Source organism: Cololabis saira, chromosome 15 (assembly GCF_033807715.1).
Source record: "Cololabis saira isolate AMF1-May2022 chromosome 15, fColSai1.1, whole genome shotgun sequence".
Lineage (NCBI taxonomy): Eukaryota > Metazoa > Chordata > Actinopteri > Beloniformes > Belonidae > Cololabis > Cololabis saira.
In genome coordinates, this window is record NC_084601.1 from 10382925 (window position 1) to 10403189 (window position 20265).

Sequence of the window (20265 nt, forward strand, 5' to 3'; positions counted from 1 at the left end):
CAGGTCGCACACATGGCGCTGGTGACGTTTCTGGTGCATAATGTGACGTTCTGAAGCTTAAATCTCCGTTTTCCTCTGTTTTCCTCCGTTTTCCTCTGTTTAGACGCAAACGTGAAAACAGAGTTTTTGAAAATCTCCACTTTGGCCGGCGTTTATAGAAATGCTCGTTTTTGGGGGCTTTGACCTCCGTTTTCGTGTAAACGAACGGCCAAAACGCATGAAAACGTTTTTGCTCCGTGTAAACGGGGCCTTAGTGTGAATGCACCTCCACACGTCGGGACACCCGTCTATGCATATTTTAGGAGACTTTTGGCAGCTATTTGCAGCGTAAACCACAACAGGATTCAGTTACAGCCACAGTGGAGGGAAACATTCACATGACGGGAGAGGATTTAGAAACAAATGCTGGACTTTTGTGTTAACTGAGCCTCTGGGAGCCATTATAGCCCAGTCTTATAATGTCAAGCGGTGGCGTTAAGGTCTCAGATGATAGTATCAGGACTCATTCACCCTTGAATTAGTTCAACAACAACCCCCCCGTTAACATTAATAATAAAAAGAGTTAGTTCAGACTGGGAGGAACTGCTCCTCCATCTCACCTCTCCTCTCAGCGATCTGCAGGTAGCCGGTGGACAAGTACTGCTCCATGTCCTGCTGAAAAGCCTCCTCGAAGAACTTCTGCCTCTCCTTCAGCTTGACCTGGGGCGGGGGGGCGGCGCCCTGCTCGGCCCCCGGGACTCTCTGCTGCTGCGCTGCATCCAGCTCCACTGGAGGAGACACGGGGAGAGAAACCTGTCAGCATCAAATCAACTCAATCTGGAGATTCAGGCAAAACTTAACTGCAAAACTCAAAATCTTAACAAGAATATTTGTCTTATTTCTAGTTAAAATGTCTCATTATTAGTCAAAAAAAATGTAATTACACTTAAAACAAGAGTCATCACTGGATAAAAACAACAATTTTCACCTGTTTCAAGTAGATTTTCACTTAAAATAAGTAGAAAAATCTGCCAGTGGAACAAGATTTTTTTGCTTGTAATGAGAAGATAAATCTTGTCCCACTGGCAGATTTTTCTACTTATTTCAAGTGAAAATCTACTTGAAACAGGTGAAAATTATCAAATAACAAGTTATTTTTCTGGTAATGAGTCTTGTTTTAAGTGTAATGAGAGTTTTTGACTAAAAATGAGACATTTTAACTAGAAATAAGACAAATATTCCTGGTAAGATTGAGTTTTTGCAGTGTTTCAACGTTGCAAAGATGGGAGACGTTGAGGAAGTTTCTTTTTGGCTGAAGGTCTAAATGTCTGTCAGCTACTAATCTGGCTGGAGGAAGAGGGAAACCACATCTTTGTGACTGAGGTCAGACTCCACCGAAGCATGACGGCGCAGAGCTTAGTGGTTTGAAGCTCCAGTGTAGCCTGAAACTCCCAGTGCTGCGTGGTGGAGGCCTCGGCCAACCCCGGAGCATCTCCCACCCTCTGGATCCTCCGTGTTATCAGAAAAGAGGTTCAGGATAATAATAATAATAATAATAATAATGAATTTAATTTATAATGCACTCTCCATTCAGTGAATCTCAAAGTGCTACAGCATTCAAGGCAAGAAAATCAACACAAAGCAGCAGTATCGTCACTAAAACGTAAAAAAAGTCATAAAAAAATCATAAATGTCAATGTCAATTTTATTTATAAAGCACATTTAAAAACGACCAAGGTTGACCAAAGTGCTGTACAGCATACAAGAAAATAAAACAATACCAAAAGAAAAACACAGTACACAGTGTAGAAACAATAAAATCACTAACATACTAAAATGATCAATAAAATAGTAATAAATAATAGAGAATAGACGACAAAGAACAGACACATAAAGTGCACAATCAATTCACACGGATGTGGTGAACTAATTTGTCACACACTAAAAGCCAAAGAAAATAAATAAGTTTTCAAAGAAGACTTAAAAACCACTAGGGTCTGGGCAGATCTAACATTTAGTGGCAAACTATTCCACAGCTTAGGGCCGGCCACCGCAAAAGCTCGGTCACCTCTAGTTTTGAGCCTAGATTTCGGGACGTCTAAAAGCAACTGACTTGACGACCTCAGTGCTCTGGCTGGTGTGTGAGAGTAAAAATCAATGGCAAATCATAGATCATAGCTGGCGTATGATTTACTGAAAAGGTGGGTTTTAAGTCCACTCTTAAAAGAGTGAATTGACTGTGGTTCTCTCAGGTGGGTGGGAGGGCGTTCCACAGTTTAGGGGGAACGGAGCAGAAGGCCCGGTCCGGTCTCCCATAGTGACCAGTTTAGTGTTGGTGGGTTTGAGGAGGTTGTTCTTGTTTTCTGAGCGGGTGTGGGTGGGGGGCTGAGTATGGATCAGCTCCTTGAGGTTAAGGGGGTACGTTGTCATGGACGCATTGGTAAGTTAGCAGGGAGATTTTGTATTCTGCCCGGGAGGAGATGGGGAGCCAGTGCAGTGAGTGGAGGATGGGAGTGATGTGGTCGTATTTCCACTCTCATCAGGATCCTAGCAGCACTGTTCTGAATGTATTGAAGCTTTTGAAGGCTCTTGCTTGGGATCCTGATGAGAAGTGCATCGGGATGTTTAATCCAGCCATGTATCAGCCTTTAAAGGAGAGTCCCGGCTGTCTGGTTGGTGTAGGCCAGCACTGGAAGCGCATGTGACCGTGCACCGGCGGGTCTCTGCTCGTGTACTCTGGTCTTCTGTTTTCACTATTGTTCCGGCCAGACGTGTATATATATATATATATATATATATATATATATATATATATATATACAAAAAATCAAATACTGTGCATTTATGTCAAATACTGTGTGTATGTGTATATATATAGACACAGACACACAAATATATGTACACATATAGATAAAGATATATATATATATATATATATATATATATATATATATATATATATGTGTATATATATATATATATATATATATATATATATATATATATATGTATATACCGTATATATATATATATATATATATATATATATATATGTGTATACCGTATATATATATATATATATATATATATATACCGTATTTTCTGGACTATAAACCGCACCTGTATATAAGCCGCATCCGCTCTATTTAAAAAAAAAGATATGCAAGCCGCAAATATTTCTGTTGTTAGATTAGATATTTACTACATGTACAGAAGGATTTTGAACTGTAAATGATGTACATGTTTGTACCTAAATAGATCCTTTCCTAACAGTGTCTTTTAACACGGCAGCAACTTTGCTGATTAAAACGGGACAGAACCAAGAGAAAATAACCAGTATTTATTTATCTATTTATCTGTTTGAAATCTGCTTCTACCTACTTCTATCTGCTAAAGAAGAAGTAGCGTATTCTTCTTTGCATTTATTTTGTCTTAGTTTTTATTCTAATTCCGGTTAGAGCCCCCCGAGCGGTGGAAGAAAAATCCACAGAATAGTTATCTTTGTATAAGCCGCATGGTTCAAAACCTATGAAAAAAGTAGCGGCTTATAGTCCAGAAAATACGGTATATATATATATATACTTTATACTGTGTGTAAGTATATGTATGTATGTATGTATATATGTATGTATATATATATATATATATATATATATATATATATATATATATATATATATATATATATATCAAATACTGCACATTTATGTCAAATACTGTGCATTTAGGCTACTAATGCTTCACTCTGATGATGCAATCTCCACCTCCCTCCTGCAGGATCAAGGATCTGACTCTCTCCCACAGGCAAGTCTAGATACAAATGTGGGCAGTGGTAGCAGATGGACACACACACACACACACACACACACACACACACAGAATAATGAGCCAGAGCTCACACAACCAACAGCCCTCGGAGACTCTGAAAAGAATAGCACTCGTTCTCCCTGTCGTTCCTCTCCCAGTGTCCAATTTATCTCATTTATCTGATGCCCCCCCCCCCCCCCCCACAGCTCTGTCGTCCTCCGTGCTCTCGGCTGGTGTGAAAGACTGTGTGTTTGTGTGTGGATGCTTGTATGACTGCTCTATTAGATTATGGGCCTCAGGGAGGGTTGGTAAAGAGCGCTGAGCTCTGGCAGCGGCGGGAGACTGAGGCAGCGTAATGTGGGCAGGTACCATTAGAGACAGGACTGAGACTCTAACTACATCCCCGTCTTTATCCCCTTCACTAATCTGATTCTCAAGACATTATGAGCTTGTTCTGACTATTTATTCCCATTATCTTCGCGGCTGACTGAAGCATCCATCTGCGGGTCTGACCTCCATCTTCTGCCGTCCATTAAAGCTACATGAATATACTTGAAAGACTCTAAGAAGCCAAGAAAAATTCATCATTTTGACAGGAAATATGATCAGTTTTCAGGTACCGGTATAAACTTTAAAACAAAGAGTCACACCATAAATGGGATGTTAACAGATCTGTGAGGAAAATATATAATTAAGTTTAAAAAAAACATTGAGAATATGTTTTGGAACATAAAGATGTATATAAATATAAATGGGCCTTTAAAGGAAATTTAATTAGAAACCATTGTTGCCCCATTTTTTCATACACAAGAGGGAGTTATCTGAGCACAAGAAGTTAAACATTAAAGCTGGTGTTGGGAACATCCCAAAGACCCCCCGCCCCGTTATATTCTGCTGTAAACGTCTGCCAGCAGCTCTGCAGATATCAGCTGGAAGCCAAAGCTACCTGTGATTGACGTACGCTGGGCGTTTTCCCGTTGGTTTCCAGAGCAACATGGCTGCAACCTATATGAAGAAAGATGGGCTTCAAAACCCCTCTTCAGAAACCGGTTGGTCACGTGACCGAATGCTTCGTCCACTGCGATATATACGGTCTATGGCAGGGGTCGGCAACCGCGGCTCTAGAGCCGCCCTGGTGGCTCCTGGAGCTTTGTGTTTGAAAATGGAAATCCATGGGGGAGGAAATATATTTTTGGTTTTAATGTGGTTTCTGTATGAGGACAAACATGACTCAAACATTCTGAACCAATGGTGTAAAAATGTGTAGAATAAATATTACATTTCAACATTTCTGTCAACGAAGATTTGTACGGAAGAGTAAGAGTAAGTAAGAGGTCGTGCAGGAGAAAACATTTTTAGGGTGTTTTTTTTTTTTTTATGTGCACTTTTGGCGCTTTTGCATTAGTACCGCCTTAACTCGGTTCTACCCGCCACGGCCCCGTTTTGCGCTTTTGCACTAGGGCTGAGGCGGGCAGAGCCGCTCCAAGCCGATACTATTTCTGTAACCATTTCAGCGAGGTTCTAATCAGGGCTGAGCAGGGACTATTTCTGACGTCACCACCCTCCGCGCCACTGATTGGTCGGGGGGCGGGGACGTCACCACCCTCCACGCCTCTGATTGGTCGGGGGGCGGGGCCGTCAAACGTTTGAATCAGGAAGCGGGAGTCAGAGCGAGAGCGACTCGCGGCTCGCAGCGATTTTATTATACAGCACAAACGTCTGTTTGGTGATCCAACTCTGAGGTGCAGATGTTCATAAACCTGGGGGCTGACGAGAGAATTAAAAAAGGGATGTAGACGGGCTGTTTTACTCTCAGCCGCTCACGGCTCCAGCTGATTTCCGATCAGCGCCGACACAAACAAAGCAGTTGCGCAATCGAGTACGTCACAGCAGCTTCACCCCAACCTGCCCACTTCTCACCTGGCTGTGGAAAAACACACGTGGACAAACGGGAAGAGCCGCGACGAGCCGCGCGGAGCCGAGCCGGGCTAAGGCGGTACTAATGCAAAAGCGCCATTTGATATAGATACATGCAGCATGTGTTGCCTTCATTCTAAGGCTTATACAATACATTTAATTTTTTGCGGCTCCAGGCATATTTGTTTTTTTGTGTTTTTTGTACAATATGGCTCTTTCAACATTTTGGGTTGCCGACCCCTGCTCTATGGTCTTCACTAAAGCGTGTCCATCTGAGCCATCGAGCACAAGGAAGTTACAGGAATAAATCAGTAATGGATCAAGTTTTTTACGATTTAATGGCATCTGGATCCACCGCTACATGACGTAACCTTTAATATATACTTATACTGAAATACAGCTAATCTTCAAAGTCCTGCAGCTCCTCCCCTACTGAAACGCCACGCCCATATTCACCCAGGTTTTATTTCTATTTCTATTTATTCCTGGTTGGTTGCTTTTCTGCAACGGTCTTCTTCTGCTTACAAGTGTAACCGACAGAGAAGAAATCTGCAACTTGGCCTCCGGAATTTCATTTCTGTTTAAATGAACCTCTTACATTTAAACCGCTTCACCTGTAGTTTCCTTCAGGTGGCGGTGGATGTTCACATGAGGCCTGGAGCCAGAGGAGAGGGGGTGGGGGGTTTCTGGACCATGTGCCCGCCCCCCTGGCTGTGACTGGAGGAGCTGCAATGGGAGCAGTGGAAGCTTGTCAACTGCATTGTGAGCTGCTGGTTGTGCTAAAAGAGAGTTTGGTTCCCAATTTAGTTAGTTCATGTAATATTATCAGAAAATAGTGGTAATTTCAGTAATTATGACAAATAAAAACCTACCAACTGCAACTTGAATCAGTCTTGGTCTCTCAACTCACTGGAGAAGGGACCACACTGCAAAAACTCAAAATTCTCATTTTTAGTCAAAAAAAAAAAAAATCTCATTACACTTAAAACAAGACTCATCACTGGAAAAAACAACAATTTCCACCTGTTTCAAGTAGATTTTCACCTAAAATAAGTAGAAAAATCTTCCAGTTGAACAAGATATTTTTGCTTGTAATGAGAAGATAAATCTTGTCCCACTGGCAGATTTTTCTACTTATTTCAATTGAAAGTTTACTTGAAACAGGTGAAAATTGTCAAATAACAAGTTATTTTTCTGGTGATGACTCTTGTTTTAAGTGTAATGAGATTTTTTGACAAAAAATGAGACATTTTAACTAGAAATAAGACAAATATTCTTGTTAAGATTTTGAGTTTTTGCAGTGCATGAGATGGTTGTGTAGTTTGTCCCATCTCTGTAGGACCTTGGTGACAATTTTTTTTTATAAGCTGGTCTTTGACTTAAACAGAAAGATTAGGATATACAAGAAGCCAGAGTAGGAAGAGGAGCCCCCTGAGGTGATGTGGACGCCTGAAGTCTCTGGGTCCTTCTCTTCAGAGGTTCACCAGGTATCGCTGCTGCTTAGTATCTCAAAAAATATCAACTTTGTTTAATCTTTCTGAGGGGCTGTGATGATCTTAAGCTGACTTGAAGATAAAGACAGGAACACTGCATCATCCTACTCTGATCTCTGTCTGTGAAGTCACATCCTGCAAATCTGAGAAACTTCAGACACAAAAAGTGACAGAAGTGTGTCATTATAATTAATATTATTATTGTTAAACTCAGTTTTTCCTTCCTCTTTCTTCTCCCTGGTCTTCCAATAATAGTCATATACCATCATACAGACAACCTTATCCTTCCTGTTATTGTAGCTACAGGGGCTATTTTTAGCCCCCACTAATTCCGCCTGCAGGGCCACGTTTCTGCTGATAAGTGCAACACATTCTGCTTTTACCAGCTGCACTTCACTCTGCCGTACCTTAAGATTTACATTAACCCCCACACGGTTAACTACCAACATCTAAACGCTCACAAGCCGTTACACGTCCAAATGCGTGACACGCATAGGAATACACGTGGGAATGAATGACAGCAGTTGTGACTGTTACACCAGATGAGGAGGTAAAAAGTATTCAAGTGATGAGATTTTAAAACGCGCTTAAACTGAGACGTTAGTCTCTAGCATTTGTATCTTCTTTTTCAGATGAGTAAGTAATTTGTTTACAGTGTTTCTGATGCAGCCGGTGTTCTGCCAATTTCTGCTGCTTTGCCAAAAAATGCTCCCTAATGGTTTTCTGCCTTTAGAGCTACATTTTTACTGTGTTTTACCCCCTAAACCACCCCAAGTGGCCCTTGTCTCTTGCCAGGCCGTCATTGTAAATAAGAATGTGTTCTTAATGACCTGCCTGGTTAAATAAAAGGCCAATGACTGAATGAATATCAAATAAAGCCATAGAATTGTTGTTTTTTTTTCTCTTTATCGTATAATGTTCACAAAGTGTAGTGAAATTCATGTCATGGGTAGTGTATTTTGAAGGATCAAATACTCAACATCCCATATTATCCATTTTACATTGTGCAAGAAATGATGCAAACTTTGAAAATCGACTGTGCGCATGCGCAGAACCACAAAGTAGCATTTCTCTGCAGGGAGCAGAAATTGGCAGAACACCGGCAACAACAAAAGAGAAAAAGTCTCTTACTGGTCTGTCCTCCGTCCGTCTCTAGAAAACCTCAGGGCAGATAAAAACACACGTCAACAATGTTCCTCTTCTCCCTCAGACCAAACGATCAGCACATCAGAATACTAAACTACGATTTCAGTCGTGCAGAAACATCTGTGGCTCGCAGATGCAGGAAGCAGAGCCCACAGGAAAAGGGGTGAACGTGCACGTTGTGGTTGCGTGGGTGATCATCATCTACCTGTTTTATGTTCCCACCCCGACAAAAAAAACAGGCTGAGCTCCACCTTGCTGGTACCGACTTTAGCGGTTTACTCTTCTACATGTCTGCATCTCATTTGCTTCCTCTGTACGTTAAGTCTGTGTTATCTCTTCTATGACGTGAGCGTCTTTATGCAGAAGCGGAGAGGAAATCTCTTCATCCACAGCCACACGTGAGAAGCAAAGGTCTGCAAGTGAGAAGCAAAGCATCAAAGGAAATTCTTCTTTTTTTTTTTTTTTAGGAATCCACTAAAGAGTCTGATTTGATTAGATTTAGTCATTTTCTCTGTTTCGGCCCCAGAGAGCCAGATGCGAGTTGTTGTTCAGAGTTTTCATCAGACAAACCCGGTCATTACTTCTCTTGTTTGCGTAAAACTTAATTGGGCTCACAGTTCAAAGACATTTCAGAGTCTTATTCAGTGAGATTTCAGAAGCATCAAACTCAATTACACTGCTTTCATTTTTTTATAGAACTGCAGGATCTCATTTAGAGCACTATCAGACCCCGTTTAAGCAGCTGGAAGTGATGATAAGCAACAGTAACAGATGCCTTTTCAAAAACAAATCATCAGCAGCTGATTCAAATCAGCTACTCGTCTTTGTGTGTGTGTGCATGTGTGTGTGTGCAACAATTAGATGGGTCGTCGACAAAAATCAATGCCAACAGGGGGGAAAAATGAACAGAGTAAGGCATCTTCCTGCTTCCCATTTCTGCTGAATTGCATATGAACAGTAGCATTCAGCTGCACGTCACCACACGTGTTTTTCAACAGAGTTGAGCGTCTTCCTCCCTTCCTATCTCTGCTGGGAGTTGCACTTCTGCCAAGTAAACAATATGGCATCATATGCAACACCGAAGACAAGCATTTGATCACATGACACCAGTTTGCCATGTTGGTCAGCAGGCTGACGGGAACACGTGTTAACCTGGAGGTCAGCGGAGCTGGGCAAGCTTTTAGAGCCTCTTGTGGTCAGTCGAGGAGCTGCAACGAAACTTAGTTCCTCATGAGACTCATTAGGCGCTTTTCCACTAGCAGGAGTTCCCGGTAGATTTTTCTGGGCCGGGCCGTTTGTGCGTCTCCATTACCAGGAAAAGGGCTGTAAAAGTGGCCTTTAAGCACCTTTACAGGTGGAAAAACGTCCATGTAGTAGGAGAGGTACTCTGTTTGTCCAACAGGAGCCTCCTGGCGGGGGGTCTCTACCGATCGGGATTTCTAAACTCGTTCAGCCTCAGCCCACAAATCATTTAAAGGGGACCTATTATGGCATCTAATACCTATTTTAAACAGGCCTTGAATGTCTTAAAAACAAGCTTTTGATCGTTTTTTGCTAAATAAATTAGAAATTCAACCTCTGAGCCATGTCTTTATCTTCCCATTCTCTAACCTCATTATCTATGTGGGATTCTGAGTGGGCGGGGCTATGATAATGAGGCTCTGTGCTGATTGGCTGCCTGAATGATGCGATACGATACGAAAAAATGGTGGAAGCTCCGGCCGGCGGAGTTAGTTGTGGGCGTGGTTTCACGCATCGGAGGCCAACCTATGTTAATCGCTCCGTCGTTACGTAACGACGGGAGCAGAATCTGAACAGTTTGTAGAAGTCACATCACACTGGACGGCTGGGCGGCTGTACAGACACTGCAGAATTTGGTTGCTTTCCTCCTTACTTTCCTGGCAGGCTGAGGGGAAACCAATTTATATATGTTAAAGCAAGAAAAAACCTGTTTTTCATAATAGGTCCCCTTTAAGCATTTGGACCAGAGACATTTTTCTACGGGTACATCTCATATAGTTACATGAAAAAACTATATATAAACGTCTTGCTGTCATCCACCAACATAAAGGTCCCGCAAGGGGTTTGTTTTGATCTAAATCACTACGGCCGCGGTGTATGTTTAAAAAATATCCTAGTGGTCTACTGTGGTATTATTTTTCCAGACAAAGGTTCTCAGGTGGTGCTACAGATGGAGACACGCCGGCTGAAGGCACCGAGGAGACGGTTGGAGGTTCCTGTCGGCGGTTTACCCAGAAATCCTGCTGCTTCATACGGGAGGAAGATGATTGGTGCTTGTGCAACACCCACAAGCCGTGTTTCCATTACACGTTTGTGAATACGGTCAGTGGATTATTGAATCTCCTGAAAAAAAAAAACACCTCCTGGAAGCGGAAAAAGGTTAATGCGATATTTTCGAATTGGTGCCGTTTCCATTTCAGGATTTCTTTTTAGATATTTGGATTTGTGCAAATCTAGGGGCGATGGAAACGGGCCTAGCAAAACCGTATACAGACGAGGCGTTCGGTCATGTGACCCACTGGTTTCTGCAGACCGGATTGGAAGTTCCTTCGTCCAGGGCGGAGCTGTGTTGCTCAGCAAGCTGACGTGAACACGACACACCGCACGTCAACGCGTCAGTGAGACGGTTGGTGCTTAGCAACACCACGGCAACTGGCAGTAAATCATCAAGATGTATTTCTTGTGCATTATTTCTAATTAGCACATCATTTAAACAGACTCATGCACAACTTTGAAGCTGAGAGCAAACAAGAGGCATTTAATAATTATGAGATTCATTATCCAATTAGTCGGCTGATCGTTCCAGTAGTGGCTGACTGATCGACTGTCAGAACAGTCGTGAGGTACAGCCTTAGTTAGTGGTGTATTTCACTTCATCAGATGGTGTCAGGAGCGGCGCCAGCAGAGTCTGGATGGACTGAGTCAGCTCAGGAGCCGCTACCTTTAACTCGGGCCAGCGGATCCGCCTGCGTCCATCTGTGTCCTCCTAAGGCTGCTCCGTCTGGTTTTTAACAGGGAGTGGGATGAAATCCAAGTTGAAAGATGCATCTCAGTCTTCAGAGGAAAATGACAGGAACAGGCCAGAGGGTTTGTGACACCAGCACCGCGGTTACAAGGAACCTGTGACTTCAGCTCCTTTAAGATCAGTGATTCCCAGTACTCGAGTTGAGGGGGGATGAACTGCCACCCCCTCTTTCCATCCCTTATGTCATTTCATCAATGAATGTGGTTTTACTGCTATTTCAACATTTAGAGTCATCACCAGAAAAATAACACCAGAAAAATAACTTATTTGACAATTTACACCTGTTTCAAGTAAAAATAAGTAGGAAAATCTGCCAGTGGGACAAGATTTATCTTCTCATTACAAGCAAAAAAGTCTTGTTCCACTGGCAGATTTTTCTACTTATTTCAAGTGAAAATCTACTTGAAACAGGTGAAAATTGTTGTTTTTTCCAGTGATGAGTCTTGTTTTAAGTGTAATGTAATTTTTTTACTAAAATGAGACATTTTAACTAGAAATAAGACAAATATTCTTGTTAAGATTTTGAGTTTTTGCAGTGATCCATTTTACTTATCCTGTGAAGGACAGAGTCATATTGATAAGTTCAGAAAACTGTTTTTTATTGTTGTGTTTTGATGTATTTGATGTAAGCCCAGTGGATATTTAAAGCTTACAGAAGGCTGCATTTAACTGCTGCTATGTCATTCCTGCAGTATTTCTGCAGGTGTTTTGGTCAGTGCTATTATTTGTAATATATTATATTATTTGTAATAATCAGCACAAATTATCTGTCCCCATATGATAAAATCCACCATCCCCCCTGATTTTTTTTTACAACTCAAGTACTGGTGATTCCCATCCTGATGTGACGTGTTTGTGCTGTTTTTCAAGCAGGGATGGAACTCATTTATGTCATTACAGGCTCATCAAGGATCGTTTTTGTCCTTTCCTGATTATTATTGAAATAAACTAAATAAAAGAACCTTATTATGGCTGTTTCACGCACTTAACATCACACAGACTCTGTAAACGGATCAAACGCTCATATCTGATATAATCCTGCGTGATGCATCCATCGTATTAGATTAGCCATCTGGTCTCGGGGGGGTTCGTTTCCCGTTTGATTATAGAAGCCAGTTTTTTTTCTCTTCCAGGACGGCAGCATCCAGCCCGGGGACCTGAGAGCCGGCCTGCTTCGCTTCTTTAAGGCCTGCTCGCTCATCCGTGGTATTTTTAGATTCTGCCCACCTTGCTGTATCTCAAGTGCTCAGCCCCCCCGCCCCATGTCATAAATAACAGAGACTTGCTTCACCCTCTCATCTGGGCACTCACACACCCGTAGAAATCTTATCAGAGACCTGTTTGAGATACAGAGACGGAATGAATTCCCTCGTGTTTCTATAACAGTATAATAACAGCACAGCTGTTCCCCTTCACATCATGACGATTCCTCATCAACACTAGAGACATTCTGGCATGAAGGAAAGCGGCTGAGGCGCTGCAGGTGTCGTTATGTCCAGGTTTTTCATGCACAGACATCTTACAGACCCGTGTCGGGACCCTTTTCTTCCTCAGTAACGTGAGCAGAATGTGGTTTTCTATTGTATTGGTGAGGAATGTGTGGACATCTCTGGAGAAGACGTAGCCTTGAAGCCAGCTCGTGTTGCTTTCAAGCTCAGTGGGCTTTTCTGCATTAAAGCGATTCAGCCGACGGTTGCGACATACTCAATTCAATGCCAAATTCAATTCAATTCAATGCCAATTCAATGCAAAAACTTTATACAATGTACAAAGAAAGTGCATCTGTTTAGTGCCTCACTGGCTCCTAGGCTTGTAAATGTAAACACTGTCGGACAAATTAAAGTGCATGAACATTAATACAATGTTTTATATAAACCAGGACAGTGCACTGCTTTGTTTCTAATACTGAAAAGTCAGCAAATAACTTAATTTTGCAGAGTACCTCACTGCCTCCTGGGCTTGTAAATGTAAACACTGTACAGTTGGACAAATTGAAGTGCATGAACAATAGTGCGGTGACAACCGCGTAAACCCATTATGTGTGTTGTAATAAAATATCAATATTTGCCGTGAGTTTATCGATTATTTATATATATATATATATATGAAGTCCCCTGAACTGTACTAACATTCTGGAGTATGTTAAAGGCCTGAATTGCAGTGATGGGTGTCTGTTAACGGATCGTCTTCTCATGTTCTGACCAGTTAATGACCCGTTCAAGGCTGCCGTTCCTCAGTTAAGCCACAAACATGAGCCGCCGGGAGCACGAGCGCTCGCCCATCCACAAACACCTGCGACGCTACAGAAGCTGCTTGCCCTTCCTGTCCTCCAGCTATAAGCAACAAAGTGTGATTGAAGCTTCAGCTCTGCCACCAGTCATCTAGCTGTTGTTGAATGGAAACGCGCCGTCTTCTCTGCTGAGGAACCAAGCTTTCTCCAAAAAAATCTAAACTTCCGCCTTCAGTTCACGTTGGTGTAGCTGTCCTGCGTGCGTGGTCTCTTAATCAATCAATCAGTCAAACTTTATGTATAAAGCACTTTTGGTACATAACAGTGGCGTCAATTCAGTCAAAGCTAAGGTAGGCTAAGGAGTCACAGAACTTAATTAACACGCCCAGCAAATACTCATCACAGAAGTCTGCTATGTAGCTTATCCGTGTGGTCAACAATATTGGAACTTTTTCAAATGCAGTCTCACTCACATCCTGCTAACGCAACTATGAGCACTACACTTTAACAACGTGTGGATCATTTCAGCCAATGGGCCTTTACGAGATACGCATCCGTTTTCTGCAACATGGACAGCAAGCGGCAGAATTAGAGAGCAGAGAAAGCGTATCTGACCAACGCAATTTAACTCATTCTGTTCACTTCATTCACTATGTCAGTGCAACAATATCACAACATCCCAGTTTAACTTAAAACAGTTAAAGTCCAATGCAAAAAGGAGAGAGAGGGAGCAAAAGAGAGAGAGAGTAAAAAAAGTCAAATATTTCCCTTAAACAGATTTATAAGAGGGTAGGTTGATTTGATATCTTGCCTTAAAATGAACTTGCATTATTAATCCATCAGTGGCTAACAGCCTCGATAATATCTTCTGCTGCTGGGGCAACATTGGACCATCACTTGCCTTCTTTCTTTTTTTTTATTGCGTGGTTGTCTGCTTCCTTTTCATTTTTGTAAGTTAGTAACACTGCAAAGTGCGCTAAAAATAAGATTGACCTAGCGACCACTGTCGTCAGGGACGCTGGGACATTTCAAGATATGAGGGGGGTACAAGTGTTGGGAAAGAAAATACCTAGTGAAATCCATCATGTTGTTCTGATTTGCATTTGTAGTTATTTTAAATGTATTAAATAATAGAATAATCAATAAACATTTACATTTTCCCCTGAAGCCAAGGTGTGGCGGCTGCCATACCTTGCCCTGGTACATAAATGTAGCGTAAAGTGCTTTACCTGTTTAAAAAGGGAGATCAGTTTAGAGAAGGATGTGATTACATTTGCTTTGTTTGAATATGTGCAAATGATGGCTACTTTTCAGTCAGTCTCAGTGTTTGTCAGAGCAGCAGCTCCGTGTGCTCTGTGGTTCACCACGTGTTCCCGGGTGAAGAACAGCTCACCGCAGAGCGTTCATGCTCGCTGCGACCTCAGCAGCCGAGGGCAGATCACTTCCTCGTGTATTCAGCTCTCCTTAAATACCTCGGTATGAGATCCAACTCCATGAACAATAGCCGGCAGTGAGCGTCGTGCCAAGTGGGAGTGTTTTTTACATTTATCTTAGTTTTAAAAAAGCCTCTGACACGTCGTCTCCATTCATGTGGCGGTGTGGTGATCTATATAATCACAAGTGAAATATTATTTACAAGTATTCACAGCTGGCAAACGAGCAGAAGCTAATCTCCACTGGTTTGTAATCAAAGGAGCGCTAGCTTTAACGTGGCAGCTGGAGTCAATTATGAGGGGAAATGGATAGAATAAAACAATTGTAGGGACATGTAGACTCGAGGTGATGGATTATGAAATGCTACTTAGACTTATACGCGGCTGGAATCACGAGCGCTAAGTTTTTCTGCTTGAAGCGTAAGCGCTTAGTAAAACAAACTCCCAGCCTCGACTCGTCCCCGCCCACGCGCTTAAACGCTCGGATTCATTTATCCAAATGATTTATGATGGCGCAGCTCTCAAGGTTCTCTTATCCATCAGCTTCCATCATCTCCGCTGAGTGAGTGAACACACACGTTTCCAAGTGCACGTGTAACCAGGCAACCGCACAGCAACATGCAAGGCAGCGCTGCTCTGTGGGAGGCCTGCTCGCCTCCTGCTTAGTCACCCGCCGCAAGGAACGTGCCAAGAAAAAAAGAGGGTTTTTAGTTTAAATCACGACTTATTAGATGTTCAGAGAGAAAAAAAAGAGGGTTTTTAGTTTAAATCACGACTTATTAGATGTTCAGAGAAAGCACACGCAGCTGGAGGGAGGTTACCTGCTACACAGCCATCCTTACAAAACATCCACTAATGTGGCAAAGCAGCAAAGTGACAGAAGTGTTTTATTGTCCATTAGTTACAGACAAACACACACACACTGGACTGAGCAGGTCCCTAACGGCCCTGGCAGCAAATCATAGGTGTCAAATATATTCAGATGAAGCTCTTTGTACAAATAGAAAGAGCTCAAAGCCAGATTTGTTGAAAAATAAAGAAAACAAGCTGAATACTATGAAGTCAAATTAAATTACCTCTTTAATAAAGCAATATGATATAAAATGAGCCGCATGGGAATATGTCACCGAGCATTGTGTTTATCCTCAGTTAATCTGCTGCCAGATAAACAGCATTAAAGTTTTTAATGATGACTTGTGCGCCCTGTGAGGTCCAGAGGTGATAATAAAGAGCTTTTTATCCAGAGAACCTCACAAAGCCACAAAGCAAAGCAGACACACACTCACATCCACCTATTTCTGTGACTGAGCTCATTTTTCTGAACGAGCTCAGCAGTTAAAAACATGGATGAAGAAGCCTGAAGCAGCAGCAGCGATGGATGCGAGCACATGTACTCTTTAGATCCAATAAAAATAGCTCCTTTTTTCCCCTGTTAAGATCTTTTTTCCAGCTGACATTTAGGGGAAATAAAAACCTACTGTTGCAGATGCTGCGAGGCATCTGGCCTTTTTTTTAAAGTGTGTGTATAAAGACATTTAAAACAACAACAATACATGTGCATGTTAGCGTGAGGCAACAACAAACAGGCTGATAGGAAGCAGGTTTGCACCAGCAGGAGCCAGATGGTTGCACCAGCAGGACGGGTGGAGGCCGGCGCTGCGGAGGACATCCACTCCACGGGTCTGGAGAACTCTCAAACTGATAAATATCTCTCTGAAGATGAAAACATGTTCTTTTACTGTCTGGATTTGACATAATAACATATTCATATTATTATGAAGGCTCGTAAATAAGTAAATCAACCTCAGTGGCAGAGGTGTCTTCAGTATTCACATTCATTACTCAGGTAGAAGTATAGATACTAGAGTTTAAAAATACTCCTGTAGAAGTTGAAGTATCAACTCAAGTTTTTTACTCAAGTAAAAGTATAAAAGTACTGGTTTCAAAACTACTTAAAGTATAAAAGTAAAAGTAATGTAAGGGGGAAAAAAGCCATTAAGGACAAAAGCCATTGAAAATGAATGTATCTTAGTATAATGCAAATATATTAAAGAACCATATATGTGTACTATTGAGCATTAACATGTGTTTCAGAGAGCAGGAGATATGACGACTAGTTGCCTATAAGTATTGTAATGGTGCAAAAAGTCAAACTTCAGAGGCATGTTATCATTTATCCTAACCTTTATTGGAATGTACATCCAAGTTTAGTTGCAGGAATCTGAGGGAACGGATGTAAGAACAAAACTGGACAAGAACATCTGAAACAACCACAACCAAATTCACTCTATCCGGATGGAGCAATTTAACTGGATAGTTTTTTTTTAAAGGCCGAAATGAAATAGAGTAACGAGGCTGTTTTTAAAATGTAAGGAGTAAAAAGTACAGATAATTGCGTGAAAATGTAAGGAGTAAAAGTAAAAAGTCGTCTGAAAAATAATTACTCCAGTGAAGTATAGATAACCAACATTTCTACTTAAGTAAGGTAAGTATTTGTACTTCGTTACTTGACACCTCTGCTCAGTGGAACAACACGTGTGCCTTTATGTTACCATGGAGATGAAGGTAACATGTCTGCATGTCAAACTACTCCGTTTAAAATCAATTTGCACATTTGTCAACAGCCTGCCCAGATGAGCTGGTACCACACGCTCACGCTGGCCGGCGTGTGACGGATGCCGGTGGCGTGGCGGAAGCATCAGATCACCCAGCAGACAGGGATGTCGTTCCTGAGCTAATCAGCGTTGCAGTTCCAGTCCTGCTTCATTTTCTATTCAAATGAAACTAAACGCATCCCAACGGACCAGGATTCACCTCATTTCAACAAACCATTTGGGAACAGAAGAAGAAGAAAAACACCATTCTAGTCGTCTTCTCTGTGCTCATAGATAAAAACGAGAGAAAAGGAACGTCCTGGCCGGCCAAATAAATCAATGATCAGCCAACTGGCTCTAAGCAACTGAAGAGGAGTTTAACTAATGCAGATACAAAAACCTGGATACGAATCAATTCCTTTAAAAAGGTTTTACCGACATGCATATACTGTAGCAGCAATGTCTCGCTGTAACGTTCGAGACAGAAAGAAATGATCTGCATCCCCGGGAAGAGGAAGTCAGCGATGAGCTGGTGAAAGAGAAAGAAAACCTTCAGACGCAGACGTTTTTCTGCAGGATAATTGGGTTCCTTGAAGGAAGCTTCACTCACGCTGATGAGGCCGATATCTGTTTTATTTTTGTAATGACGAGCGGCTGAGTGGAAACCTGGCCAGTCTGGTCCTCACAACCAGGAAAGGTAGTTAAGACCAGGCTGAAGGCACGCTCGTGCACAACAAAGAAGTCAAACCCCCTCCAGCACGTTGGACCCCTGGGAAGCCGCGGGTCAAAGCTGCAGCTTTGACTGCAAGTGTTGCATATCATTTCTATGTAACCACAGCACATCAATAAAGAAGTGCGTGCATGTGTTTGTGCAGACTTACCTAAGAGTCACATATCAGGGTATTAAAAAATAAAATGTCGGAGGTTTTGCAGTGTTCTCTACTCGTCTCAACTAGGGATGCCCCGATACCATTTTTTTCACACCGAGTACAAGTATGAGTATTTTAATTTGCGTACTCGCCAATACCGAGTACCGATACGATACTTCTACCACAAAAATAACTAGGCTAAAAGTGCAATGAATTTGCAACAGAAATTCAATTTTAAACAAAACTAAGCCAGCCGGTCCAGTCGTGCTGGGAGCGCGCAACCACCCTGCCACCCCACCCCACCCCACCCAATAAAAAAATAAAAATGGATACCGGTATGTATGTATATATATATATATATATATATATATAGATATATATATTAATAAAATAAATATATGTGACATATTTAAAAATATATCATATATATTTTATATACAAAAATACACATATATATGCTTTAGGTTCTTACCAGTATGGTATTAACCATTAATATATATGCAGACAAGGTAAAAAAAAAAAAAAAGAATGACCCGTTTACCGTTTCCTTGTCAAGACAGAAGATGTAGATGTGTGGTGACGTGCACATGTCTGCTCAACTACATCCTCACTGGCACGATGACAAGCGCTCCGCTGGTACGAAGAACGTGACTAACGATGCCACGTCATCCAGTTCTCAACACGGGACCTCATTGGATGCATGAATAGTTCATGACAATCATTTTATTCTGAGTTTCACGGCATCCCAACATCTTTGGATTTGACGTTGAATTTCAGTGTTTCTCTTATTGTTTTACCATAAAGGTTCCTGTGAACCCGCCCGATGCGTGACAGCGTGTTATAACACGCCCCCCCCCCCCCCGGCCTAAAAAGCTTCACATGAATTAATGAATAAGACCGTAAAAGCCTGAAGTGAAAACTAGATTTGTTGTCAAGACCGCCTAAACCGAGACCAAGACAAGACCAGGACCAAGACTCGTTCAGTTCAAGGCCGAAACAGAAAAAAGTAATTTCATCATCTTGCGTGAGTTGTAGAACATCAGCACCATCCTGGTTCAGCTGCTTAGTTTACATATGAGGTTGTATTCAACTGCAGCACAATAAAACACACAGAGACAGTCTTATATGTGAACTCAGTATAAATGTTTTCATCAATTAGCTGATATCAAATATCTGTGGCAACTGGACTACCGCTATTTCTACACTAATTGATGATTGACTCGAAAGCTTTTAAGGATTGACACTATTAACTAGTCCCAAAGTTATCTAACAAAATAACAAGCCTCCAACACCCCCCTCCATCTCAGAGAAGTCTAATGAATCGTAAATGTTACTTACTTAAATTGTACTTAATTTGTAGATGAAATGTGAATTTTAAATATTAAAGATACACATAATTATCCACTTGAACTTGCATTATTTACCATTATAGTAGCCAAATTACACTGTATATCAGCATCACTGAGATGGCATAGACCTAATGCTTTATCAATCTCAACGATGTGCAAATATTATTCAAAAGCCAATGATGCCATACAAGGCCGTTATAAACACAAAACTGTTATTAAATACAGACACACATGCAGATGCACCAAAACATGCATTAAATCAACTGGAATATACAAATACAAAACTGTTCATTAACAAGAGGAAAAACTGGTGATCACAAGATTCTGTCAGCTTGGTGTGCAACGGTATCTCAATTATCTAAGACTGAGACAAGACCAAGACCACAAAAAAAATGGTCTAGT

At 41.6% G+C, this 20265-nt stretch overlaps 1 protein-coding gene across 3 annotated transcripts in view; it reads right to left on the reverse strand.

The window, feature by feature from the left end:
- Window positions 1-20265, reverse strand: part of dtnbp1b (dystrobrevin binding protein 1b) — a 34681-nt gene that overhangs the window by 5965 nt on the left and 8451 nt on the right. For 2 of the 3 annotated variants that reach the window (XM_061741827.1, XM_061741826.1), the window contains exon 2: window positions 600-767. In XM_061741827.1, coding sequence (XP_061597811.1) covers window positions 600-767 — 168 coding nt within the window. Of the gene's footprint in view, window positions 1-599; window positions 768-8327; window positions 8449-20265 lie in introns of those variants that run through there. The other variant, XM_061741828.1, reaches the window with a different exon arrangement.